Here is a 24,806-nt window from a genome sequence, read left to right on the forward strand (position 1 = left end):
ATCCATCTTGGAAAACGACATACTGGATATGTGGTTGTGATTTTCTTGTATTCATGATGGGCACAGCTGAAATGCTTTTGGCCATAGGTTTACTTAATCAAGACTGACCAGTGGTTAAACAGCAACAACTACTATTGTCAGGGGTGGTGGAGATGTCAACCCAGTAGGACTTGAAAACAGAAGGTAGAAGAGCTGTATTAAATACAGTCTCTACTCTTTAACTAGGAGAAATAACTGTAATATTAACAGTAATAATGATTTCATCCATGGATTTAGAGTCTTACATTTACAGGAGAAGGATGTAGTCCACTACATAACCAGAAATGATTCTGGCTTAGAGGAATGTAAACTAAAGTTGGGTCAGATTTGATTTGAATCTAGAATATAGATGGCAAGACTAAATACTGCAAAACACCTAATTTGGTACTCTGCTATTTCTGTCATTCCACTTTCAGAAACAGCAGTAGTAGCAACTACAAAATCATCAACCCCAGTAACAACAATAGTAATTATTTTTTTTAATTGACACAGGACCACAAACTCGCAGTATTTGATTAACTAAATAGATATCACAATACTGACATAACTATCCCTGATGAACCTACAACTTCCTTGCTTTCATTTCCTTATGTTTGCATATCAACCCTGCCTAAGCTAACTTAAAGAGTTGGCTCTCTGTTGAGTCAACCAGCTGATATTTTTCATTCAACTATCTCTTGTAGTAACATGACCATACCTCTTTATTTCACTGTTACTAAGAACCATCTTGTTGGTGCCATTTCAAAACAAATTTTCCCAATGACAGGCTAGTTATATGAACACAGTGACTTGAAATTCAGTTTGTTAATGCCGTGCACAACATTCTATTCTTGTCTTCTTCCCTGACAAGATCAACCATCTTGCTTCATGATTTTGTTCTTACATAGGTAGTTGTTCACATTTTCTTACCTTTTGATATTACAGCTCTATCTAATATTCTATAGCATCACCATGTCATTTACTGTTTGGATAAGAGTCTGTTTAAGCTACAGCTTACAGCAGGTTGTCTCTTAGGAATGTCCAGCTGTCTACTATATTATCTCCTTTTCCAGCCTCTCCATCCTGTGGAAACACGTGTGACCTAGTACTGAGATTCCATCATAGAGGGATCTTTTAACTGGACCTTTTTTCTCCTAGTTGTAATTTACTTCCTAATCTTCATTCTCAACCTGAAATTGTTAAAACTAGTTAAAGTTAAAGGTAGTGCCTTTTTCGTCAAGGTAAGAATAATTTCTCACACCATTTGTCTGTCCCTTTTTCTACTAACAAAAATACAGTCTGATCCTTATGTTCACCTGAAAAGTGTAAGTGACTAATAGCTTTCCAAAGTTTAAGTTTCAAATGATATAATTATTTGCATCCCAAAATTCAGAAGCCTTCTTTTCTAACATCATGGTCATAACTTCCTCTATACTTGTCCTGATGTTTTCCAACAGAAACATCAAAATCACAAGGTCAAAAAGTAACTTGCTCAAGAGTTTTTCACAAGAGCCCTTTCAATAACAATAAAATAAGAGTAAAACAAGCAATTATAGCACCAACACAACTACTATAACTATCATAACATGACCACCACCAACAACAATAATAGTAACATTACACCAGAAACTATATATATAAACATCAGGCACAACAACAAAGAGCTTACCATGAACCAGACTTGTTAAAAGCCACATTAGTCAGTGGTAATATGTGGGCTCTAAGTACCTGTAAGTAGAAATTCATGCAAGTTAGATAATGGTTTATTTTCTTCTTATCTGTTACCATTCTGTAATTAATAAACTGTCCTTATCAACTTACCCTTCATTATATATCTTATTCATTACAAGACTATTTAGTTTATAATGTATTTATAGTGTATTAATGGGTATAAAAATACATCAGGATAAATATTTATTAATCCCAAGCACAAGTATGATAAATAGAGTAATCAGTTCTATTAACTACAAGAGATTCACGGGATGCTAGATGCAACATCCATATCTTGTATAAGGGCATTTATTAATAGAGCAAGTGAAAGAGCTAAAACTAGACTCATTACACTGGGAGTTTGTGACATAATCTCATCTTCACAGAGTGAAAGCTCCAACCTTATATAACATTAAGTGGATAAGTGATGTATCTTCCTCTGGAAAAATTGTTATTATTGCAGGATACAACATTCATAATAAATCAATTGAATTTAATTAAAATGTAGGTATGACTGTTTTCTTTAATTGAATTAGCATGTGGATTTAATTGTCTTCTTTAATTGAATTAGCATGTACATTTAATTATCTTCAGAGAAAAATTTTCTGGAACTGGTAGGACCTGTGGAAATTCCACAGTATAAGTCAGAGTACATTTGAAAACATTATGTTAGTAGTTAGAAGTTTCAAAAAATTCTTTTGATAAGGAATTGCTTATTTACATTGGACAGATATGATGTGCTTTACCGTTTAAGGAATGATGAATTAAAAAGATAAAAATTTATTCATAATATATTGATTATTTGACTGCGGCCATGCTGGAGCACCGCCTTTAGTCGAGCAACTCGACCCTGGGACTTATTCTTTTTGTAAGCCCAGTACTTATTCTATCAGTCTCTTTTTGCCGAACTGCTAAGTGACGGGGACATAAACACACCAGCATCGGTTGTCAAGCAATGCTAGGGGAACAAACACATATATATATACATATATACGACAGGCTTCTTTCAGTTTCCGTCTACCAAATCCACTCACAAGGCATTGGTCGGCCCGGGGCTATAGCAGGAGACACTTGCCCAAGATGCCATGCAGTGGGACTGAACCTGGAACCATGTGGTTGGTAAGCAAGCTACTTACCACACAGCCACTCCTGCGCTGTAAATGTTTATTATTTACAATTTTTATTAAATGACTGTCCCTGTATCAGAGAGGAACTGAACTCTTCTGAAATGAAATGTAAGCTGGAGTCATTTGGAGTCAGCTTCTTGTGAGGTATCAGGAAGAGTTTTCCTTCTTATGTATCTGTTATTGAAGTGGCTTCAATGCAATTATTGTGGAGGCTGACACATCCTACACATAGTAGATGCTTATTTTTTGAAAAATAATCCTTTTCATTCTTTCTCTTTTTAGCTAATGTTGCCAATCATTGTCCATGTTTTATAAACAAATGCTTTGATTGTGCAAGAGATAATTAATTGTGTAGTGATGCTGCTGTGTAAGGTTCAGTGCACATGCGCAGAATGAGATTACTTCCGGTTGGCCACCGGAAGTCTTCCCCATGCGCATGTGCAGGAAACTGACCCCTAAAATGCGGTTCGCTCATTCATTCTTTCTGGCCCTAGCAGCACTCAAGAACGGACGTGTACTGGCAGTCTCTGAGGACTTCATACCAACCAAGCAGCGAACCACAACGAATCATTTCGACTAACAAACAAGAATCAGTACTACAGATTTGGCTGTCGGTTTCCCTCCAGAGAACACGTACACCAGTTCTACATTACGACGAGAAATAAACAACATTTTTGCTATGTTCGTAGATCACCTGATTTGTCTGTTATTTTAACTAAAATTGAATGAGACGGGATCAGATCGGACACCCCTCCAGTGATACCGAAACCGATCCTGTTACAATTGCATTAAAGCTTATGCATAAAATGAAGGAATTTTTAAAAATAAATACCAGCGACCGAGACCTTTGGAAATATTCTGTACATGAGAAGACCAGGCAGGACAAGTGAGCCCAGCCCACTTATGAATGCCTTTCCTCCCTTGGACACAAAGACCTGTTGAGGCAAGCGAAGTCGATATAGAACCTCATCCGACGACAGGCACCCATGCCAACCCCCTCTGCTTGCGAAGACATGTTGGGGCAAGCGAAATCGAAATCGAAACCGAATTGAACCAGCCAGGATCCCTGGTCTGGTGGTACGTAAAAAGCACTATCTGACTCGTGGCCGATGCCAGCGCCGCTTCCACTGGCTTCCGTGCCGGTGGCACGTAAAATACTCCAATCCGACCGTACGACAGGCACCCATGCCAACCCCCTTTGCTTGTGAAGACATGTTGGGGCAAGCGAAATCGAAATCGAATTGAACCAGCCAGAATCCCTGGTCTGGTGGTACGTAAAAAGCACTATCCGACTCGTGACCGATGCCAGCACCGCCTCGACTGGCTTCCGTGCCGGTGGCACATAAAATACACCAATCCGACCGTGGCCGTTGCCAGCCTCGCCTGGCACCTGTGCAGGTGGCACGTAAAAAGCACCCACTACACTCACGGAGTGGTTGGCGTTAGGAAGGGCATCCAGCTGTAGAAACATTGCCAGATTAGACTGGAGCCTGGTGCAGCCTTCTGGCTTCCCAGATCCCCGGTCGAACCGTCCAACCCATGCTAGCATGGAGAACGGACGTTAAACGATGATGATGATGATAACAAACTACACTGTTTTCTGTTCAGCCACCAACAAAGCTTGGTCCAAGTTAGATACCAGTTGAGGATATTTTCATTTCATTTGGGTTCAGCTATTTGTATATCTGTTACTATATCTCTCTATTTGCATAGCTTACGATATATCAGTAGGCTCACTGACCTGCATGCCTGTCTGTAGGTCTAAGTAACTATCATATCTACTTTACCTTCTGCCGATATCTGTTTAATTTCATAATACCAATAAGCATTTAAACCTAATAACAAAAAAAAAAAAAAGGAATAGCAACATTGCCCCAGCATGGCTACAGTTTTTAGTCTGGAACACATAAAAGTGTAACATCCACAGCTACTGGATTTCTTCTGTTTGGCTTCACTTTTTGAAATTTTAAAACTAAGTGAAAATTTTCAAATTTGGTATATTTATGTAATTTTTCATGCTGAATCTGATGTTGTTATTCACTCGTTTCAAGAAAAATTTTTGAAAAATGTTACTGAGGTTTAAAGTGTGATTATTTTTACCTAATCAGAAAACAGGATTTGGAAGCTGGCATTTTGTATGTGATGACATTACAACGACTGATGACATAATGATGACAAAACATTCAATGAAGGAAATTTTAAGTTTTAATGAGTAAAGTCATGTGAAATGTTGGAACAGGCATGTAATGCAGAAAATTGCCAAAAAAAAAAACAAAAATAAGACACTGAAACTGAACATTAAATTACAAAAAAAGCAAGCTGTAGTTCAGTTTGTGTAAAGAATACATATTTTCTTTACACAAGTTGGCTGAAGTCATACTTCTATTTAGGTTTAAAATGCCCAGGAAAACACATATAAACCATTCGTTCCTCAAAAATATATGGATGGTGGTTGGCAAGCAGACTATCAGGACTGCAACAGATGAATATAAGCAGGAAAATACAACCGAAAATATTAATTTGTTTGTCAGACAGCAACAGATGGATAAATGCAGGAAAACACAACATAAACTACATGTAGTTAAACAGGACAACAACAGGCAGGTAAGCAGACTACGCAACAGCTTGGCTTGTTATTATGGCTAAAATGGCCCAAAATTTGTAAACTTTAGAAACTATTAACTTTTTATTTATTAAATTAGGCCAAAATGAATTTCATTTTCATAATTAGCATACAAAACTACATCAATACACCAAATTTGAAATCAATTGGAACAAAATCAAAGGAATAGAAAAGTGAAAACGAAACAGAAAAGGTTTTCCCCATCCCCTTTCTATATATATATATATATATATTTCTCCATTCAAGTTATAATTTCTCTTGATTATATAAGTATAACACATGGAAAAGAAAAAGAAAAAAAATCAAGCAAAATAATAATATAATACTTACCTTGAACAGGTAAAACTCATGGTTTATAGAGAGTGACAGTTTTTCCTGTAAACTTACTTGAAGTTAAAGAATTTTAAATAAAGAACAATTGGCCATCATTTTAGACATGATTCAAAAGTCTTTCAAATTCAACACATATATAGATCAATGATATCTTTTTTATTAATAGAAATATTAAAATTACTAAGTCTCTCTAAAGGAGATTACGGCAGCGTTACTGGAAATTAATAGTTATTGCCATACTAATATGGCAGTCATATAAATATAAGACTAAAGCTGTCGCTGATTAGCTCCAAGAAGCCACCGCCTTATATTTATAAGACTGCCATATTAGTATGGCAATAACTATTAATCTTTTTTATTGTTTTGATTGTAATGTCTACTCTAAACACACGTCAACCACTACCAAAATCATTTACCAGATTTCTGTTTTTCTGTATCTAATCTCAATTACCAAATCCTGCATAAACCAATCAAGAAAATATTGCATATATTTGTGTGTGTGTGTGGTGTGTGTGTGTGTGTGTGTGTGTGTGTGTTATAACTAAATTATCATCCCAATATCTTCTCTTTTCAAAAGCCACGTGATACCATGATGGACACTGTCGTTGTCTGATTAAAATGTTCACTCACAAAAATGTAGTTTTAGAACCACTCTCACTTTATTACCACACAGTGTAGATAAGTGTCTTCTACCATGGCTTCTGTTTGACTCAAGCTCTGTGAATGAAAGTTGGCAGACAGAGTCTGTATGAAAGCCTATCAGAGGGACAATCTTTGTTGTTGGGATGTAGACTTATACTGTCACCTGCTTTAATACCACCATCCGGAGGTGCAATGGCCCAGTGGTTAGGGCAGCGGACTCGCGGTCATAGGATCGCGGTTTCGATTCCCAGACCGGGCGTTGTGAGTGTTTATTGAGCGAAAACACCTAAAGCTCCACGAGGCTCTGGCAGGGGATGGTGGTGATCCCTGCTGTACTCTTTCACCACAACTTTCTCTCACTCTTACTTCCTGTTTCTGTTGTACCTGTATTTCAAAGGACCGGCCTTGTCACTCTCTGTGTCACGCTGAATATCCCCGAGAACTACGTTAAGGGTACACGTGTCTGTGGAGTGCTCAGCCACTTATACGTTAATTTCACGAGCAGGCTGTTCCGTTGATTCGGATCAACCGGAACCCTCGTCGTCATAACCGACGGAGTGCTTCCATCAATACCACCATCTAGCCTTTGGGTATCCTTTTCAGAGTACACACTGTTGAAATCATTTGAACCAAGTTTCCAGAGTCAATTTAAGTTCTCCTTTCTTCACGCTTGTAAAACCTGGAAATGGATTATGAATGCTGTCTTTCGAACTCTGATAACAGCATCAAAAGAAGGAAAGTCAAGATGTTGGCAGCTCATATTTCCTCATCAGCACTGGAAATGCGTTCAAACCTGAGACACCTAACTTGGCTGTTTATGTAACTGTAAATATCAGTGTGGCTGATCAGAGGAAACACAGGTAGTACAGTAAAATTAATTAATGGTGGTTTGGAGAGACAAATTTTTATTCTATGAAAAGCAGGTAGAATATAACTGTAAGAGAACTGGATTACATTAGACTTACCTAAGTAATCAGAGAATAAACTTACTAAAATTGCATGTAAAACCACAAAAACTGTCCTTCATTCATAAACCTCATGTATAATCTAAATGACTCTATAAAGTGAGAGTGAAATTCAACCTGAGTAATGGAGCATTGTTTTTCTAAAGCTTGGACAGATAAATCTATTTAGCATACCCAGATTTGGACATAATATCCTGTTTCTTCATAGGATAAAGGCTAGTGAGTATAGGGATATTCATGACCTGACTGCTATTGAGAAATAATGTAAATTTATGACAGAAATTAGCAAAAGGATATGAGAAACAAGTGTCTTCAATTGGCCTGATTTTGCTGCAGTAACTAATGGTTCCTTTAAGGTGATCTCATCTACAAGAGCATCAATATTGGTACTGCAATGGATATCATTACATCTGATATAACAATATATAATAATATACAACAATGTACAATGTTTTATATCTATATCCATACACAAACACACAGATACATGTGTGTGTGCATGTGTGTGTGTTCAACCTATACCAGCATGGAAAATGAACCATTCAATGATGATTAGGTCGATATATATATATATATATATATATATACAAAATAAGAAAATGGAGAAATACATCCAAATCAAATATCAATTACCAGATAATACCCAATCACATACTTTATTAAACCACCACATAAGAAACTTTAAGGTCACTAGCAGTATATTGGATATATGTTATCCCATGGAGGGTTGCATTTACAACCCCTATCTCAATTTGTATATATATATATATATATATATATATATATAAACGGCAGTTTGTCTGTCTGTGTGTCTGTCAGGTTGTACCCTCACCCTGACCACGGCTTTCAACCGATTCTGATGAAACTTGACACACACATAGCCCAATGTCATAATTCAAAACTAACACAGCGAAAATTTTGAAAAGTTCCCCCAGTTCTGAAAAAAATCGATAAATTCGACATGGAGTCGAGAATCTAAGCTTTTTATATGCAACACATTTTCTGTTGTAGTTTTCGCAACTTACATTTGGGCGAACAGTGCTTCGCCCACGGTCAACTCTACGTGGGCTGTTCACGCGTTGGGAGGCGCAATGATGTTTTCATGTTTTCGCCCAAAGGGACAGCTAGGAGCATCGTATACACAGAAGTATTCGAGTGAAGAGAAGACATTGCAACCTACACATGCGCCTTCGTTCCCTAGAGGGAAAGGACTAGATTGGGATTAGTCGTTGCCTACTAGGGGCTCTTACATACCCGGGTAATGCCGGGCTATGCTGCTAGTATATATATATATATATCATCCTAATCATCATCATTATATATATAAATCATCATCATCATAATCTAAAATCCATTTTCCATACTGGCATGAGTTGGACAGTTTAACAGGAACAGGGAAGTCAGAAGACTACACCAAGAATCTGCTGTCTGTACTGCCATAGTTTCTATGGCTGGATGCCCTTCCTAACACCAACCACTTTACATAATGTACAGGGTGCTTTTTATGCAGCACTAACAGCAGCAGTGAGGTCACCAAGTAACTTACAGGACAAGACTCTTCAACTGGATGGGGGAGTACTATTGAGGGGTAGAAAGGTGTCTTGCATTAGAAGAGGGAAATGGCTTCTTCAGATGGAGAAGGTAGAGAAAAGAGAAACAAAGTGAAAATGTGATAGAGAGGACAGGAGTCGTTCACTCGAGTTACAGAGGGGGAGTATATAGTGGAGTGAAGAGGGTGAGTAGGTGAGTGAGTTCACAAGATTTTGAAAGGAGAGAGAGAGATAGAGGAGCTGGGTGGGGCTCAGGGTGAGGGTGGAAATTAACAGGAGCATATTGTGTGAGAGTGGGTAGGTGGACACATGATGGACAATAGAGGGGAGGGGGAACAAACAACGTTGGTGAGCATGAAAGGGTTGTGAAGAGGGAGGGGGTTATGGATATGGATTTTATTTTGATGGGCAAGTCTTCTCAAACGCATCATATCACCAATTGTTTCAGTCCTTTGTTGTTTCAGCAAGGCTCAAACTCTGAGGATCATTTCTCACATCTCCCTCTTCCACAAGTTCCTCCCACACTTAATGATTTACACTTCTTTAAGAAGCTGTCCTCATCCATATGCATCATATGACACACACTCCTACCTGCACGCTATATTTGTCATTGTGCTCAATACTGACTTTCTCCTTACTGACAGCTTCCCTGTACATGGCTTGAACACTTCTCACCAACTACTCATCTACCATTAGCGTCTGCATTGACCACCAGATGAGTGAGCAAGGGACCCTGTCAAAGGCTTTCTCCATGTTGACAAAAGCCAAGTACAGCAGTTAATTTTTTTTTTTTTAAGTTCTTCTCCTGAAACTGCTTCACCAGCATCATTAGTGCTTCTCCCTGGAACAAAGCCAAACTGTATCTCATCGAGATTAACTTTCTAATTAATTGAGCTATGATCAATTTTGTAACTTTCATCACCTGGTCCAGCAACCTGATACCTCTGCAATTACTTCTGTCTGAGACATCACCTTTCCCTTTGTAGAAGTTGACTACACAAGTTGTTGAGTATGACCCCTTCCTGAACAACTTGATTCACTATACAGGTGACTAGGCCATATCCTACCCCACTGTATATTTTAACAATCTCAGCAGTAATTCCTGAGGGGTCAGGGGTTTTCTCAGTCTTTATATCCTTAATTGTTTTATCTATCAAGATGCTGTCAACTCAGAAAGCTGGTCCCTTAGCTGGGTCCACATTGGATAAACTCTTCTTCTCCCATGCATTCTCCACATTTAATAGCCTTTCATAGTGAGACTTCCAAGCCTCTTTCTTTGCAGAATCACTAAATGCAAGTGCGCCATCATCCATCTGAACACATTTCTCTCCTACAACATCATGATTTTCTCTGATATACTGTCTTGCAATCCAGAACACATCATGCCTTTGGTTCTCATGCTGCAGAACATTGGCAAACTTCTTCCTTTCAGCTTCTCCCTTGGCTAAATATGCCTGTCACTTAGCTTCTCTTCTAGCTACCTAGTATAGTTATCTGATACCCCAACCCTTCCAGTCCTCTCAAGCCTGATTCTTTCCACTAATGGCTCTGTCTACTACACTGTTCCACCACCTTTCCATCCTAGGTCTGGTTGGGACTTTGCACCAGTTACAAGTTTAGTCTGTGGCTCTCAGTAAGTTGTACCATGGGAACTTCCAGTTGTTCTCTATGTTAAATGTCTGTAACTCCTCTTCCTTCTTGGCAAATGCTTCAGTTATGACAGCTTTTACTATTCAAAGGATCCATAAGCTTCCAAATCCTTCTTTTCCAGATTGGTCTGCTTCTTGGAACCCTTCTAACCTGAAGTCTGAAGTCACTATAACCTATGCTGAGGAGTACATTCATCGCCTGGGAAGGTCTTTGTGTTCATGAGCGGATGGAACTGTTCAAATTGTGGAATACACCCATAAGTGTTTTGTGTGGGAATATAGTCAGATCAGTCGAAGGTTCAAATGCAGCTGAGGGATTAAAACAAAAAATGTGTTTTCTCGGATGAACTGGGCTGCTGTACAAAAACAAAGGCAAAAATTGTGGTAAAACAAAGTGCAACACCTGTATATAAGCCAAAACATAATGTACCATTCACAACACTAGAACAGGTAAGTAAGGAACTTGAAAGACTTGGAAGCCTAGGAATAATTGAAAAGACAGATTGCTCACATTGGGCAGCACCTACGGTCTATGTAAAAAAGGAAAATGATAAGTTATGAGTTTGTGCAGATTTTTCAATGGGTTTAAACAATTGCTTAAGCCCACATAACTACCTATTGCCAAGCCCTTAGGATGTGTACACAAAGATGAATGGAGAGAAATTCTTCTCAAAAGTAGACCTCTCAGAGGCATATGTACAAATCCAAGTAGAAGAAGAATGCTCACATTTATTAGCCATTAATACACACCTTGGCTAATTTAAATTTAAGCGGCTTCCCTTCAATGTAAAAGTTACTCCTCCCATGTTTCAACAAGTAATGGATACAATGCTGTTGGGCTGTAATTTTGCTATTGCCTGTTTAGACAATATCCTAATAAAAAGTGAATCACATGAACAACATGTAGAACACATAAAAAAGGGTATTCAAAAAGATAAGAGGAATATGGTTTTAAGTTAAGTGAAGAAAAATGTGAGTTCTTTTTGAAAAAATTAAATACTTGCACACCACATCCGATGCTTCTTATGTCTAACACTTCTCTTGGGGCACTTACACTCTGTCATGTATGCACACTGACATTACACATCCAGCGGATCATGCTAGCTTAATTTCTTTCAAGCCTAAGCATGTCTTCAGCAGTCACGGCCCACGTTTCACTGCCGTGAAGCATGGCAGTTCGCACACATGCATCATACAATCTACCTTTCACTCTGAGTGAGAAGCCCTTTGTCACCAGTAGGGTAGAAGGTTTCTGAACTTTGCCCAAGCTATTCTTATTCTAGTGGTAACACTCTCTGACCCCCACTTACAGATTTAGGTAGCAGAAGTTATCAACTGCTTATAGTTTCTCACCCTGCATGTGATGGAATCTGTTTTCTGAGCATCTGTGGTGTTCATCGCCCCTGTGCATCTGCTGCATGTGAAAGCTATTTTCCTGATTAATCTTCCTTTGATGTTGCTGCACTTCTTATGTGTCCATAGCTTACACTGGGTACATCTTATGGAGTTTCTACCTACACCTTTTCTACAGATCAAGCAGGGTCACCTACCAGAGGAGGTGTGTGATGAGTTCACCTTCCTACTTACTAGAACTTTGGTCTTTGCTACATTGACTCTAAGGCTTTTTGATTCTAAACCTTGCTTCCACACCTGAAATTTCTTTTCTAGTTCCAGTAGTGATTCTGCTATGAAGGCCAGGTCATCGGCATAGAGGAGTTCCCAGGGGCAACCTGTCTTGAATTCCTGTCATTGCTTGGAGGACTATGATGAATAACAGGGGACTGAGGGCTGATTCTAGATGGACCCCTACTTCTACCTGGAATTCTTCACTATATTCATTTTCAGTCCTAACCCTACTGACGGCATCTCTGTATAGGGCCTGTACAGCCCTTATTAACCATTCGTCAATCTCCAGTGTCTGCATTGCCCACCAGATAAGGGATCAGGGGATCCTGTCAAAGGCTTTCTCCAAGTTCACAAAAGCCAAATATAGGGGTTTCTCTTTGGCTAGGTATTTCTCCTGCAGTTTCCGTACGAGGAATATAGCATCAGTGGTGCTTCTACCTGGCACAAAACCAAACTGTATCTCAATCTAAGTAGACTCTCTCCCTAATTAGTTGGGCTATGACCCTTTCTGTGACCTTCATCACCTGATCCAGCAGTTTGATACCCCTGTAGTTATTTCTATCTAGAGCATCACCTTTACCCTTGTAGCAGTTGACTATGGTGCTGCTACGTCAGTTGTTGGGTATGACTCAGTCATGAACTACCTGGTCTACAATACGGGTGACTAGGCCACAGCCCACACCACCAGATGTTTTAAGCATCTCAGCAGTGATTCCTGATGGGCCAGGGGCTTTTCTTGATTTCATATCCTTAATTACTTTATCTACCAGGGTGCTATCGATTTGGGTAGCTGGTGCCTCAACTAGGTCAACATTTGGCAGGCTCTCCTCCTCCCATTCATTCTCCACATTCAGCAGTCTTTCATAATGGTATCTCCAAGCCTCTTTCTTTGCAGAATCATTAAAAGCAAGTGCACCATCATCCATGCAGACACATTTCTCTCCTGTGACATCGCTATTTTCTCTCACTCACTGTCTTGCAATCTGGAATACTTCAGTTCTTTGGTCCTCACATTGCTGGACGTCAAACAGAATTAAAAAAAACTCAAATAGAAGAGAACACTAAGAATTTAAATGTCACTGAAAGAAAAACAACGCAATTTAACATAGTTAATTACATCAAATCAAATAAAAGTTCAGCTAGAATTAGAACAAAGATTATGTTATCTAAAGGTGTAAATTGTAATAAAGAACTTGGTGGAAATGAATTTAATTCTACAATGAATGATCAAATTAAAACTAAATCTGAGTGAAATATAAGTGATTGTCTTTGTAATTTTTCTAAACAGGAATCCTGTTATTTGAAAAATAAGTGTAAGACTAAAAATGCAATATATAGATGTAAAGTTACATCTGGGGGTAATGAATACTTTTACATTGATAGGATATCATTAATTAAGGAGACTGGCAAATTATTTGAGTTCATTTAGAGATAAAAATAGAATATTCCAAACTAGTGTTAGCAAATTAATCTGGTTTATTAAGGACAGAAACAAAGATTAGATTATTTGTTATAATCCTTAACATGTTGGATTATTATAACGCCCACTTCGGTATATACTATACTTAGTAAATCAGTAAAGACACAACTATCTCTGACTGCCTACTACATATTCTCTTTACTTATAGTAACTAGATTATTCCATTCATCACATGGGAAGGGTGTACCATTATTACTAATTCCCTACATCTCCCTTTTTAAGTTTTTCTTAGGAAGTGTCATTTTATTTCACAATAATATTTTTATTCACCCCACTTCCTTTTTTTGAGCTCTTTTTTCGAACAATTTAATATTTTTTTCTCTTGGTATCTATTTTCAGGAATTCTGTATGTTTTCTTTTCCTTTCACTTGTATGCCTAGGTTCAATCCCCTGCAGTGGCATTGGTACTTGGAACATATTGTACAGCCATTCCATAGCTTCCTCCAACTTCTTTGGTTCGCTTTCCATGAATCTCTTTTTCACTTGGTTCCTGTGTCTCTTTTGTATACCTTTTCTATTTTTTACTCGATACATCATTTTACCTATGCATTTGGTAATTACGCCATCTTCACAAATTTTCTTTTTATTCTTGTATGCTCTCATATACACCTTTTCACCAACTTTAAAGAATTTTGCTATGTCTTCCTTCGCACTTTTTCTTTTCTTGCCAGGTAGTAATTTATCAAAGACTGATTTTACTTTCTTTGCAAACATCAGATCCACTGGTGATCTACCTGCTGATGTATTCGGATTTGGTGTCACATGGTACACTCTTAAAAACTGTTGTAGAGCTACCTCATCTGTGACTTCCTTATTCAATTTTCTAAGAGCTTTTTTGAAGGTATCAACAAAGCATTCTGCCTATCCATTAGATCTGGGAGATATGGCACCATATGCATTGGGACTCCTTTTTTCACACTGTATATTGTCAGAAACATGCAATGCTCTGCTTGCAACCAGAAACGTCTTCCATGGATAAATCTATGGAACTTCTTGCCACCAAATATGATTCTCAACACCTCTTTTTCTATCTGACTATAATTCTTTTCAGCTGGCAATAATGAAGTTAAAGCATGGGCTATAGCCTTTTTACTGCCATTATCATATTTATGCAGAAGTGTGGCTCCTACACTTGCATCTGTAGCCAGTATAGTCTCCAACTTTGGATCAAAATGTGTCAGTCATAGGTCCGAAGTTAAAATACTTTTCAATTCACCGAATGCCTTCTGGCACTTATCCATCCAACACCATTTTGTATTTTTTTTCAACAGATCATTGAGTAAGGCCCTTACGTTATGTACGTTTGGAATGTAGATTTGGTAACAAATTACCAAACCCAAAAATGCCTGCAGTATGGTTACATTTTTTGGTGTGGGCATATTCTTTATTGCTGTTGCCCTTGATGGGTCCGATTTTTTCCTTTTTTGTCTATTACTTGTCCTAAGTATTTGATTTTATTCAACAAGAACTCAAATTTTTCCTCTGTTAACTTGAACCCATATTCGCTTATTTTCTCAAATACTCTTTTAATGTGTTCAAAGTGTTGTTCCTGTGATTCACTCTTTATTAAAATATCATCTACATAGGTGATAGCGAAATCACAATCCCTCAACACTGCATCCATTACTTGTTGAAATATAGCAGGAGCCACTTTTACACTGAAGGGAAGCCACTTAAATTTAAATAAGCCACAATGTGTGATAACTGTTAATAGATGTGAGCAATCTTATATTTGTATTTGTAGATAAGCCTCCAAGAGGTCTAATTTTGAGAAGAATTTCCCTCCATTCATTTTTGCAAACACTTCTTCCAGACTTGGCAATGAGTAGTTATATGTGACTGTGGAGGCGCAATGGCCCAGTGGTTAGGGCAGCGGACTCGCGGTCATAGGATCGCGGTTTCGATTCCCAGACTGGGCGTTGTGAGTGCTTATTGAGCGAAAACACCTAAAAGCTCCACGAGGCTCCAGCAGGGATGGTGGTGATCCCTGCTGTACTCTTTTACCACAACTTTCTCTCACTCTTACTTCCTGTTTCTGTTGTACCTGTACTTCAAAGGGCCGGCCTTGTCACTATCTGTGTCATGCTGAATATCCCTGAGAACTACGTTAAGGGTGCACTTAGCGGTTCGGCAAAAGAGACCAATAGAATAAGTACTGGGTTTACAAAAGAATAAGTTCTGGGGTCAATTTGCTCGACTAAAGGCGGTGCTCCAGCATGGCCACAGTCAAATGACTGAAACAAGTAAAAGAGTAAAAAAGAGTAAAAGAGTAATACTCTTTTTTTGAGTTCTAGTTTTCCTGTTTGCATCACTAAACCTATATATATATTACCAAGCCTGTATGTACATATGTATGTACATATGTATGTATGTATGTATGTATGTATGTATGTATGTATGTATGTATGTATGTATGTATGTATGTGTATGTGTGTGTGTGTGCGTGTGTGTGTATAGATATTGGTGCTGGTGCCATGTTAAAAGCACCCAGTACACTCTGTAATTAGAAGAGCATTCAGCTGTAGAAACCAAGTCAAAACAGAATATGGAACTGGGTGCAGCCCCTGGTCTTGCAGGTGATGTCAAGCCATCCAACCCATGACAGTATGGAAAACAGACATTAAATGGTGATGATGTTATTACTATTACTATATTTATCCTACTTTATACTGGCACGACTCAGTGCGACCCCAGAAATCTGCTATCACCAGTCGGCATCATTAGGCTGTAGCTGGCAGAATAAAAAAAAGGGGCTTTTATCGGCATATTCAAAAGATTTCCCATAATCAAACTTAAAGAATATATATATATATATATATATATATATATATATATATACACACACACATACATGTATATATATATATAAAAATGCACACATAAGTACATATAATCATCATCAGTATTTTACGTATATTTTTCCATGTTTGCCTGAGCTGGACAGGTTTATCAAAGCAATGTTTTACGTCCGAATGCTTTCCATGCTGCCAGCCCTCTATAAACTAGGATACACACATATATAAATTCACATCCATACACACATATACATAAATGCTGGAAATATACATCTCAGGAAAAAAAAAACATGATATTTCATGTGTGAGAGGATTTTTAAAGAATTCAAAGTAAATTGGCAAAAACATTTACATATATTGCTAAATGTTGATATTTTAAAATATTCCATACTTGAATCTATTTAACACAGTAAAACAGAGGTTTTGACATATATATCAAAACATAACAAACATTAAAGTATTACTGGCATACAAGTCAAATGCTGTAGTATTATGGGTTTCTTAAAGTATATCTACTTTAAGTAAGATATACAAATTGCTGTTTGGAACTTATACTGTTTCTGTCGCTAATAACAAACTTTTACCCAGCTTGCTGGTGCAACATCAGTGATTTGTTAATCACTTTTTTTCTATACCAGTAGACAAAAAATTTGTCTAAGCATGCAGTTGATTGTGTATACTTGCTACCAATGGCATGCAAATACATAGAAATCCTGGGTTCTAGCCATTCTACTACCACTGCCTGACAGTTTTTCTCTGCTACTGATAGTACATTTTAGTATTATACATCTATAAGAAATACAGAGTGATATCAAAATTAATACTGTTTCCTTTGTTAATAATGAGTATATAAGCCAAACAAGAATGTACAGTATGTCCATAGATTCTCTAACCTTCCACTTTTTGTTAGGAACGGCATAATTAAGAACATATCCATTAGGATCTCTAATCTTTCTGCCAATCAAAAGATACTTGGAAATAATGCAGAATATTACAATGAAGTGGTTATGATCAAGCAATATCATACCATGATAACACTAAACTTAAGTAGTGGGTACTTGCATTAATAACACTTCCATTTTAATTTTAATGAGTTCACGCCCACCGATGACTGCAGCGAAATTCATCTTTGGACTTTCTTCTATCAAAGGCATTCTAACAAAAATGCTTCCATATAAACGGTCAAAATATTGTCAATTTCCCCAAACAGGGACACAATTCAATTTTTAAACAATAACCAAAGCTCCTTCTCCCAAAGGGGGAGGGTTACAGTTTACAATTATTTAACAAATGCAACACAACAACGTTTCTCTTACGAGGAACCAACAAACGTGATAACAATAGTTAAACACTAATAATAATAATAACAAACCTTATGGTGAATCAAAAAGCAGTACACAGTTGAAGCTATAGTCCTTTATGTATAAGAAATAAACCAACAGCAGTACTCAGTAGAAGCGACTGTTCGAGAAAACAGACATTACATACAGCCAAACTTCATATAGATACTTAATGCTAGCTAATTAGCAGATAATCTAATGTAAAAGCCGTGGTAAAGGGTATGTGCACAGCTCCATCTGGACTATTCCATTTCTGCACACTAATTTTATTTTTAATTTATTCCCATTCATGTGAAACCACTTATTCAAGTTTGAGTCATTGATGCAATTTTATACCAATTGCTATTTTTACTTTTAATTGTTATGTTACGATTTAATTTAGTTTGATTTTAATTATTACTTACTACATATAATTCAATTGTTATTATTATCTCTAATTTTTATTGTTAAAGTGAAAGTATCTGACATAAAATAGAGAAATGTTTTTGTTTCACTTTTAACACGTAATACTGAAATAGTGGAGAAGATATGATATTGCTATGGGCTTGCCCTAGGCAAGAAGTTGAACATTTTTTTTGCCCATGAAACTACATGGACCCTAAGTAAGGTATATGTAAAATTTGAACGAAATTGGTTGTGTAGTTCTCAAGTTTTAGGGAAACACACAGACACACATTCTCAGTTTTATATATATAGAGATAATTTATTGTTCACTGACTTCACTCTATTTTCTATTTATTTTTCTTAATCTAATACTACCTCATGATATCTTGTACATGCACACACAAACACACACACACACACACACACACACACCACACACACACACACACACACACACAGAGGACAGTCATATCTAAATATTTCATTGAGCACAATGCTATGAATATATAATAAAACTACAATAACAATAATTATAAATGTATAAATTACTTACTGAGTTTTTAAATCAAGTAAATCAATGGTCTTTGATTTAATCTCTCCACTTTTTTCATATTCTAGAATAATACCTGTTAAACAGTAGAAGGAAGTCACATGATATTTATAGACGGTGGTAGAATATTAAATCCACCCCCCACCTTTTTAATGGATATTAATAGATGAAGATGAGTTTTCCTATCAAACATATGTTAAATGATGGACAATTTAAAAATAACTAAGGCCCCAAGTAATAGGAATCCTAACCCTATTGGTCTCAATACATTAAAATTAAGTGTTTTAACTAAGGAATTTACAGGATTTTATTGAAGGAACTTCATACATATTTTTCAAACCTCTCGCTAATTCAGTGGTCCTCCCCTTATTACTATGCATCCATATAGGTGCAGGAGTGGCTGTGTGGTAAGTAGCTTGCTAACCAACCACATGGTTCCGGGTTCAGTCCCACTGTGTGGCATCTTGGGCAAGTGTCTTCTGCTATAGCCCCGGGCCGACCAATGCCTTGTGAGTGGATTTGGTAGACGGAAACTGAAAGAAGCCTGTCGTATATATGTATATATGTATATATATGTGTGTGTGTGTGTGTGTGTGTTTGTGTGTCTGTGTTTGTCCCCCTAGCATTGCTTGACAACCGATGCTGGTGTGTTTACGTCCCCGTCACTTAGCGGTTTGGCAAAAGAGACCGATAGAATAAGCACTGGGCTTACAAAGAATAAGTCCCGGGGTCGATTTGCTCGACTAAAGGCGGTGCTCCAGCATGGCTGCAGTCAAATGACTGAAACAAGTAAAAGAGAGTAAAGAGTATATAACCTAGTATTAGTGAATACTCTAGTATTAGTGAAATATTTGGTTCCTCCCCTTATTACTATGCATGCATATAATTCTATCTTCACAATGATGCTGGACATGTTTAAAAAGTTTAAAATCTCTTTGATTTTATTAAACATTGCAATTTGTTTACCTCTTTCCAATCTGCACAAACACCTATGAGAAATGCTTAATGAAACTTCTACAGAGTTGTCACTTTTGGAAAGCTTATGTTTTTTGAGGACATTACTTTCAATGCACATGATAGAAGGCAGATTCAATCACCGAAGCTCCATTGTGCTTCAATGTATCTTGCTTAATGCAAGTATTAGATACTAAGTAATATATCACTTTCACTTTGATCACTTTGACCGACCAGTCCGTCAGGCGTCCATTTGACACTGCTGGTCACAGCACGCTGCCCACTCCTCTCTGGATCGCGCCTTTCTCATCCACGTGATCCCAATCATTCTCTTGAAATCGTCACTCCACCGTCGTGGAGGTCTTCCGGGTGGTCTTTTCCGCTCACGCGGGTACCACTCAACAACTGCATGCGTCCACCGATTATCGGTGAGCCGGGCGACGTGTCCAGCCCATCTATACTTGCTGCGAGTATACTCTGCGATGAAATCTCTCACGCCGGACTTCTTTCTGATGATCTTGCTACTTATGTGCTCTCTCAACGAGATACCAAGCATTGACCTTTCCATGGCTCTTTGCTCTTCTCTCTTTGTGGTAGCCCATATTTCACTACCGTATAACATTGCAGGCAGAACTGCACTGTTAATGAGGTTGGCGCGGGTGGTCCTGTCCAACCTTCCCTTGAGCACATCCCTTATGCCATTGAACGCCTTCCAGAGAAGTAATATATAGAGATCTATAATGCTTGAAATTTTAATGGCTAGTTAGATTCAAACATAGATTCTCTGTCCTGTTCACCCTCCCCACACACACATACACAGGCAAGTGATGCTTTAGAGCATCCAATAAAATATGCAACGATAATAGGATCTTTTCTGTTTGGCTCACACTTTTCAATTCCAAGTCGGTGCGTGCCAAATTTGGCACAGACATTAATGATTTCTAGCCAAAGGAAAAATCGGTGGTGGAGGAAAAGAATACTTTTTAAACAATGCTCTGGAATGTGCTTCATGCTTTGACCACTAAACCACTGTAAATTAGTACCTCTGGCACCGTGGAATGCTTCCTGCATTTTCTCTCCTCTGCAGCAGCAACACGTGTTTACATTGATCCCACTTCCTATTGTCGCTACAAAAAAATGTGAGTAGTACCACATGTTTTGCCCATATTTTCTTGTTGCATTGGTTGAACTGACATTGCAATATTTGTATATAGTCACAATGTGCTATCTTTTGGCTATAGAATCACTTCAAAGTTCATGTGCCTAATTTGGTACTATAGGAATAAGTGGAAAATACGAAATATGTTTATGTGCCGTATAATGTGTGAATGTGCTTTCTTTAACTTTATTATTGTGCATAGCATTTCATATTGCACCAAATTTTTGTTTCATGTCAGTTATGAGTTTCTTTTTTCAGTATGTCAACAAACGTCGCCATGACAAACCTGTTGCATCGTTGGTGCAAATGAAAGTGACTTTGAAATGTCAGAGAGTTCTGGAGATGAACGGATGCCTGAGGATGTTGATGCCTCCAATGATGAAGAGACAAGGTGTCAGAAAAATGGAAGAAAACTAAACCAGTGGAATAAGAGAGAATAGCTGCATCAACTTCCACAACCAGTGACAATGATAGGGACGATGACCATCCCCTGGCCAGTATTTGTAAAGCTGTACTGCAAGACAATGTGCTTTTGGCAACCTTACTCAGTGCTGGCTCAGATGACAATGATGATGTGCCATTAGCTCGCTTCTTGGAGAATGGAGATGATCTGAACCCGTATATGGACAAAGATCTGACGTCCCTATTGTCCAGTCCAACATGGATGGACATTCCTTTCCAGGCACTTGATACTGAATTCAAAGGCACCCTGGAAAGAGCGCCAGATGACAGGAGTTTGAAGACTCCATACCAATTCTTCAAAGAATTCATAACAGACAAAATGCTCGATGATGTGATAAAAACAAATATCTACAGCCATCAGAAAACTGGAACAATTATGAGAACAACAAAGAAGGAAATGGAGACTTTTATAGCACTTTGCCTCAGGATTGCTTTGTGTAGGCACATTGTCTTCACAGTTATTGGGAAAATGGTACCCAATATGAACTAGTCACTGACCACATAGGGCGAGATCATTTCCAGAAGCTTGCATCAATGATTCACTTTGTCGACAACTTGAAAGTAAATGAGCAGGACGTGGGATGACATCAGCAGCTGGGGTGCTGACCGGAACTTGGGGCTGACTGGAAGACGAAGGGCACAGGAGTGACGCACATGCAGGTGGAGGAGCACTGGGCCTTTCCGATCAGGGTAGCTGACAGGGCTGGATGTGTGAGCGCTTCGACAAAGTAAGGGAAAAGCAGCTGCTATTTTTAGCGTTCGGGTCAGGCCATGTGGAAGGGTGCATTACCAACAGAGAGGTCTGCGTCGACGAAGAGAAGGTAGGTGTCTTTACTTCAAATCTCTCGCATACACCACAAGCTATTTCGGCACTCCACATAAGACGTCACCACAATGGCAGTTAAAATCAGGATCGCCAGTGACGTTATCAGACCCTTTAATGGTGAGGGTGATGTAGTGACCCGGATGCGTAAAATCAGGCTTGTGGCGAGATTGCAAGACATTAGCGACATGGCAAGGCTTATGGTACTATATTTGAAAAGGAGCACATTGACTAGAGTACATCTCTAGATGGACGAAGAAGGACTGAGTGAGGAGAAGATTGAGCAACGTCTGAGAGAGGCTTACACAGAGTTCACACTTTGTTAAGCTGGGCATGATTAGATGGACAGGAGAGCAGGTGGATGAATATGCAGTGGAGGTGCGGAGACTAGCCATGTTGGCTGGGTTTACAGGAGAAGGACAGGATAGAGCAGCGCGACTGGCATTTGTAAGTGGGTTCCCTGATGATGTAGGGATTCGACTGCAATAATTGCCTGGGGACAAAAAGGTGGCGCTGAGTGAACTTGTGACTCAAGCCCACATGTTGACGCAAAACACTGGATGGAAGGCAATAGCGATGGTGGTAATGGAGACACATAAAGACGGATGAGAGCCGGAGAAAGATGCGAAGAAGCCTACTGTGCAGCTGTCCTCAGGCCGGTGTTTTAGATGTCATTGGTTGCACATGGTGAGGGAGTGTATGTAACCGGGGCCTGTCTGCTATCGATGCAGGCAGACAGGGCACATCGACCATGATTGTGACCAGGGAAACGACTGTGGGGAAGTTGCTGTCTCTTGAACTTTCCCCGCAAACAAGTAGAGGTGCTTCTGGAGATGCTACCCTCAATTGATGTTGAGGCTGAAGAGAAGATGTTCGAGGCCCTGGTGGATACGGGTTGCACGACCACCCTCATGACTTCAAGGGTGACGAAGAAATGGAATGGGGCAAGTAGCATCCAGGTGGTTGACAGCAGCAAAATCCGATGCAAAGGCAGCAACAATGTTGAGATAGTGGTGCAAGGCACAACGCTAAGGCTGCAAGCAATTGTGGCTGAACATGTGATAGACGGGGTTGATGTGGTGATGGAGATGGAAGCCATCAACCGTCTCGGTGGTGTCAGTATTGTAGGAGATGAGGTCACGTTCAGAAGCGTGGGGGTGTCATTCGCTGTGAGTTAGGATCACCAGAGAGAGCAGAGCCCTGCAAGGGACTGCGCTGCTTACATGATTGAGGACAAGGATTTTCAGGTGGTGTTCGATGGTCAGTGGTGGACGATACAATAGTGGCAATGGAAAGACGAGCCCCCGATGCTGAAAAACAGAGTGAGCTGCTACCAGCATACCCTGAAAGGTCACGCCAGGGTTGAATTTGAAGACGAGGTAGAGAGGTGGATCGAGGAAGGAGTCCTTGTCCCATGGAAGGAGGAGGTAGTGGGTGGAATGCTACCTCTGATGGTGGTGGTGCAGCCTATGAAGGGAAAAGTCAGACCAGTGCTGGACTTCAGGGAGCTAAACCAGCATATATCGTGCCACACGGGAGGCGAGGCTATGGACGTTTGTGGTGAGATTTTATGTGTGTGGAGACAGTCGACCAAGGCAGCGACAATTGTCAACTTGAAATCGGCATACTTGCAGCTCCATGTGAGCGACAAACTGTGGCAATATCAGCTGGTGCAGTACAAGGGCCAGATGTACTGTTTAACCAGGCTGGGTTTCAGATTGAATTCTGCTCTGAAGATCATGGCAGCGGTGCTTAAGTCTGTCCTAGGGAAAGAGGACAAGATAAGAAAGGCCACTAGTTCCTACATAGACAACACTTTGGTGGACGAAACTGTAGTGCCAGCCAACGAGGTAGTGAGACATCTGGAGAAGTTCGGACTGATTGTGAAGCCACCGGAGTCAATGGAAGAGGGAGCTGCGCTGGGGCTGAAGCTGCAAAGAATAAATCGGGTGAGTTGGTGTTCCGGAGAGGGAATGAAATCCCAGAGCTAGGTTCCAGCGTCAGCAGCAGAGAGCTGTTCTCAGTGTGTGGGAAGTTGGTCAGTCACAACCCGATCGCTGGATGGATGTGCACAGCATGCAGTTACACCAAGAGACGAGCAGAGGGGGAGAGTTGGGGTGACAAGATAGGAGAAGGGATGGTGGTGATGATGCAGGAAATCCTAGAAAAGATGAGAGCGGAGACTTGGTCAGGGGGAGCTGGTATGTGCCCAAGACAGAATGCTGGACCGTTTGGTGTGATGCTAGCAGTATAGCAATAGGGGTTGTGCTGGAGATCGAAGGCGCTGAGGTGGAGGACGCGGCCTGGCTTCAGAAAGTAGATGACTTTAACCACATCAATGTCGCCAAATTAGACGTAGTGCTGAAAGGGGTGAACTTGGCCCTGAAATGGGGGGTGCACACAATTGAAATCCGGACGGATTCAGCCACTATGCTTGGCTGGGTAGGATCGGTGATCACCGGTGAGAGGAGAGTTCAGACAAAAGGAGCCATGGAGATGTTGGTGAAGTGCCGTCTAGGAGTTCTAGGAGAATTGATTGCCGAGTTCGGACTGAAGCTGAACGTGGTTTTCATGCCTTCGGAGAGAAACAGGGCAGACACACTAACCAGGGTGAAG

At 39.4% G+C, this 24,806-nt stretch overlaps 1 protein-coding gene across 2 annotated transcripts in view; it reads right to left on the minus strand.

Moving 5' to 3' along the window:
• LOC115209381 (dynein assembly factor with WDR repeat domains 1-like) overlaps positions 1-24,806 on the minus strand; it is a 107,599-nt gene that overhangs the window by 77,060 nt on the left and 5,733 nt on the right. For both annotated transcript variants that reach the window (XM_036501580.1, XM_029777762.2), the window contains exons 2-5: positions 18,796-18,868; positions 7,716-7,807; positions 5,809-5,861; positions 1,688-1,746 (exon numbers count right to left, since the gene is read on the minus strand). In XM_036501580.1, the coding sequence (XP_036357473.1) occupies positions 1,688-1,746; positions 5,809-5,861; positions 7,716-7,807; positions 18,796-18,868 (277 nt within the window). The remainder of the gene's footprint in view (positions 1-1,687; positions 1,747-5,808; positions 5,862-7,715; positions 7,808-18,795; positions 18,869-24,806) is intronic.

This window comes from Octopus sinensis, linkage group LG3 (genome assembly GCF_006345805.1).
Source record: "Octopus sinensis linkage group LG3, ASM634580v1, whole genome shotgun sequence".
Taxonomy (NCBI): Eukaryota; Metazoa; Mollusca; class Cephalopoda; order Octopoda; family Octopodidae; genus Octopus; species Octopus sinensis.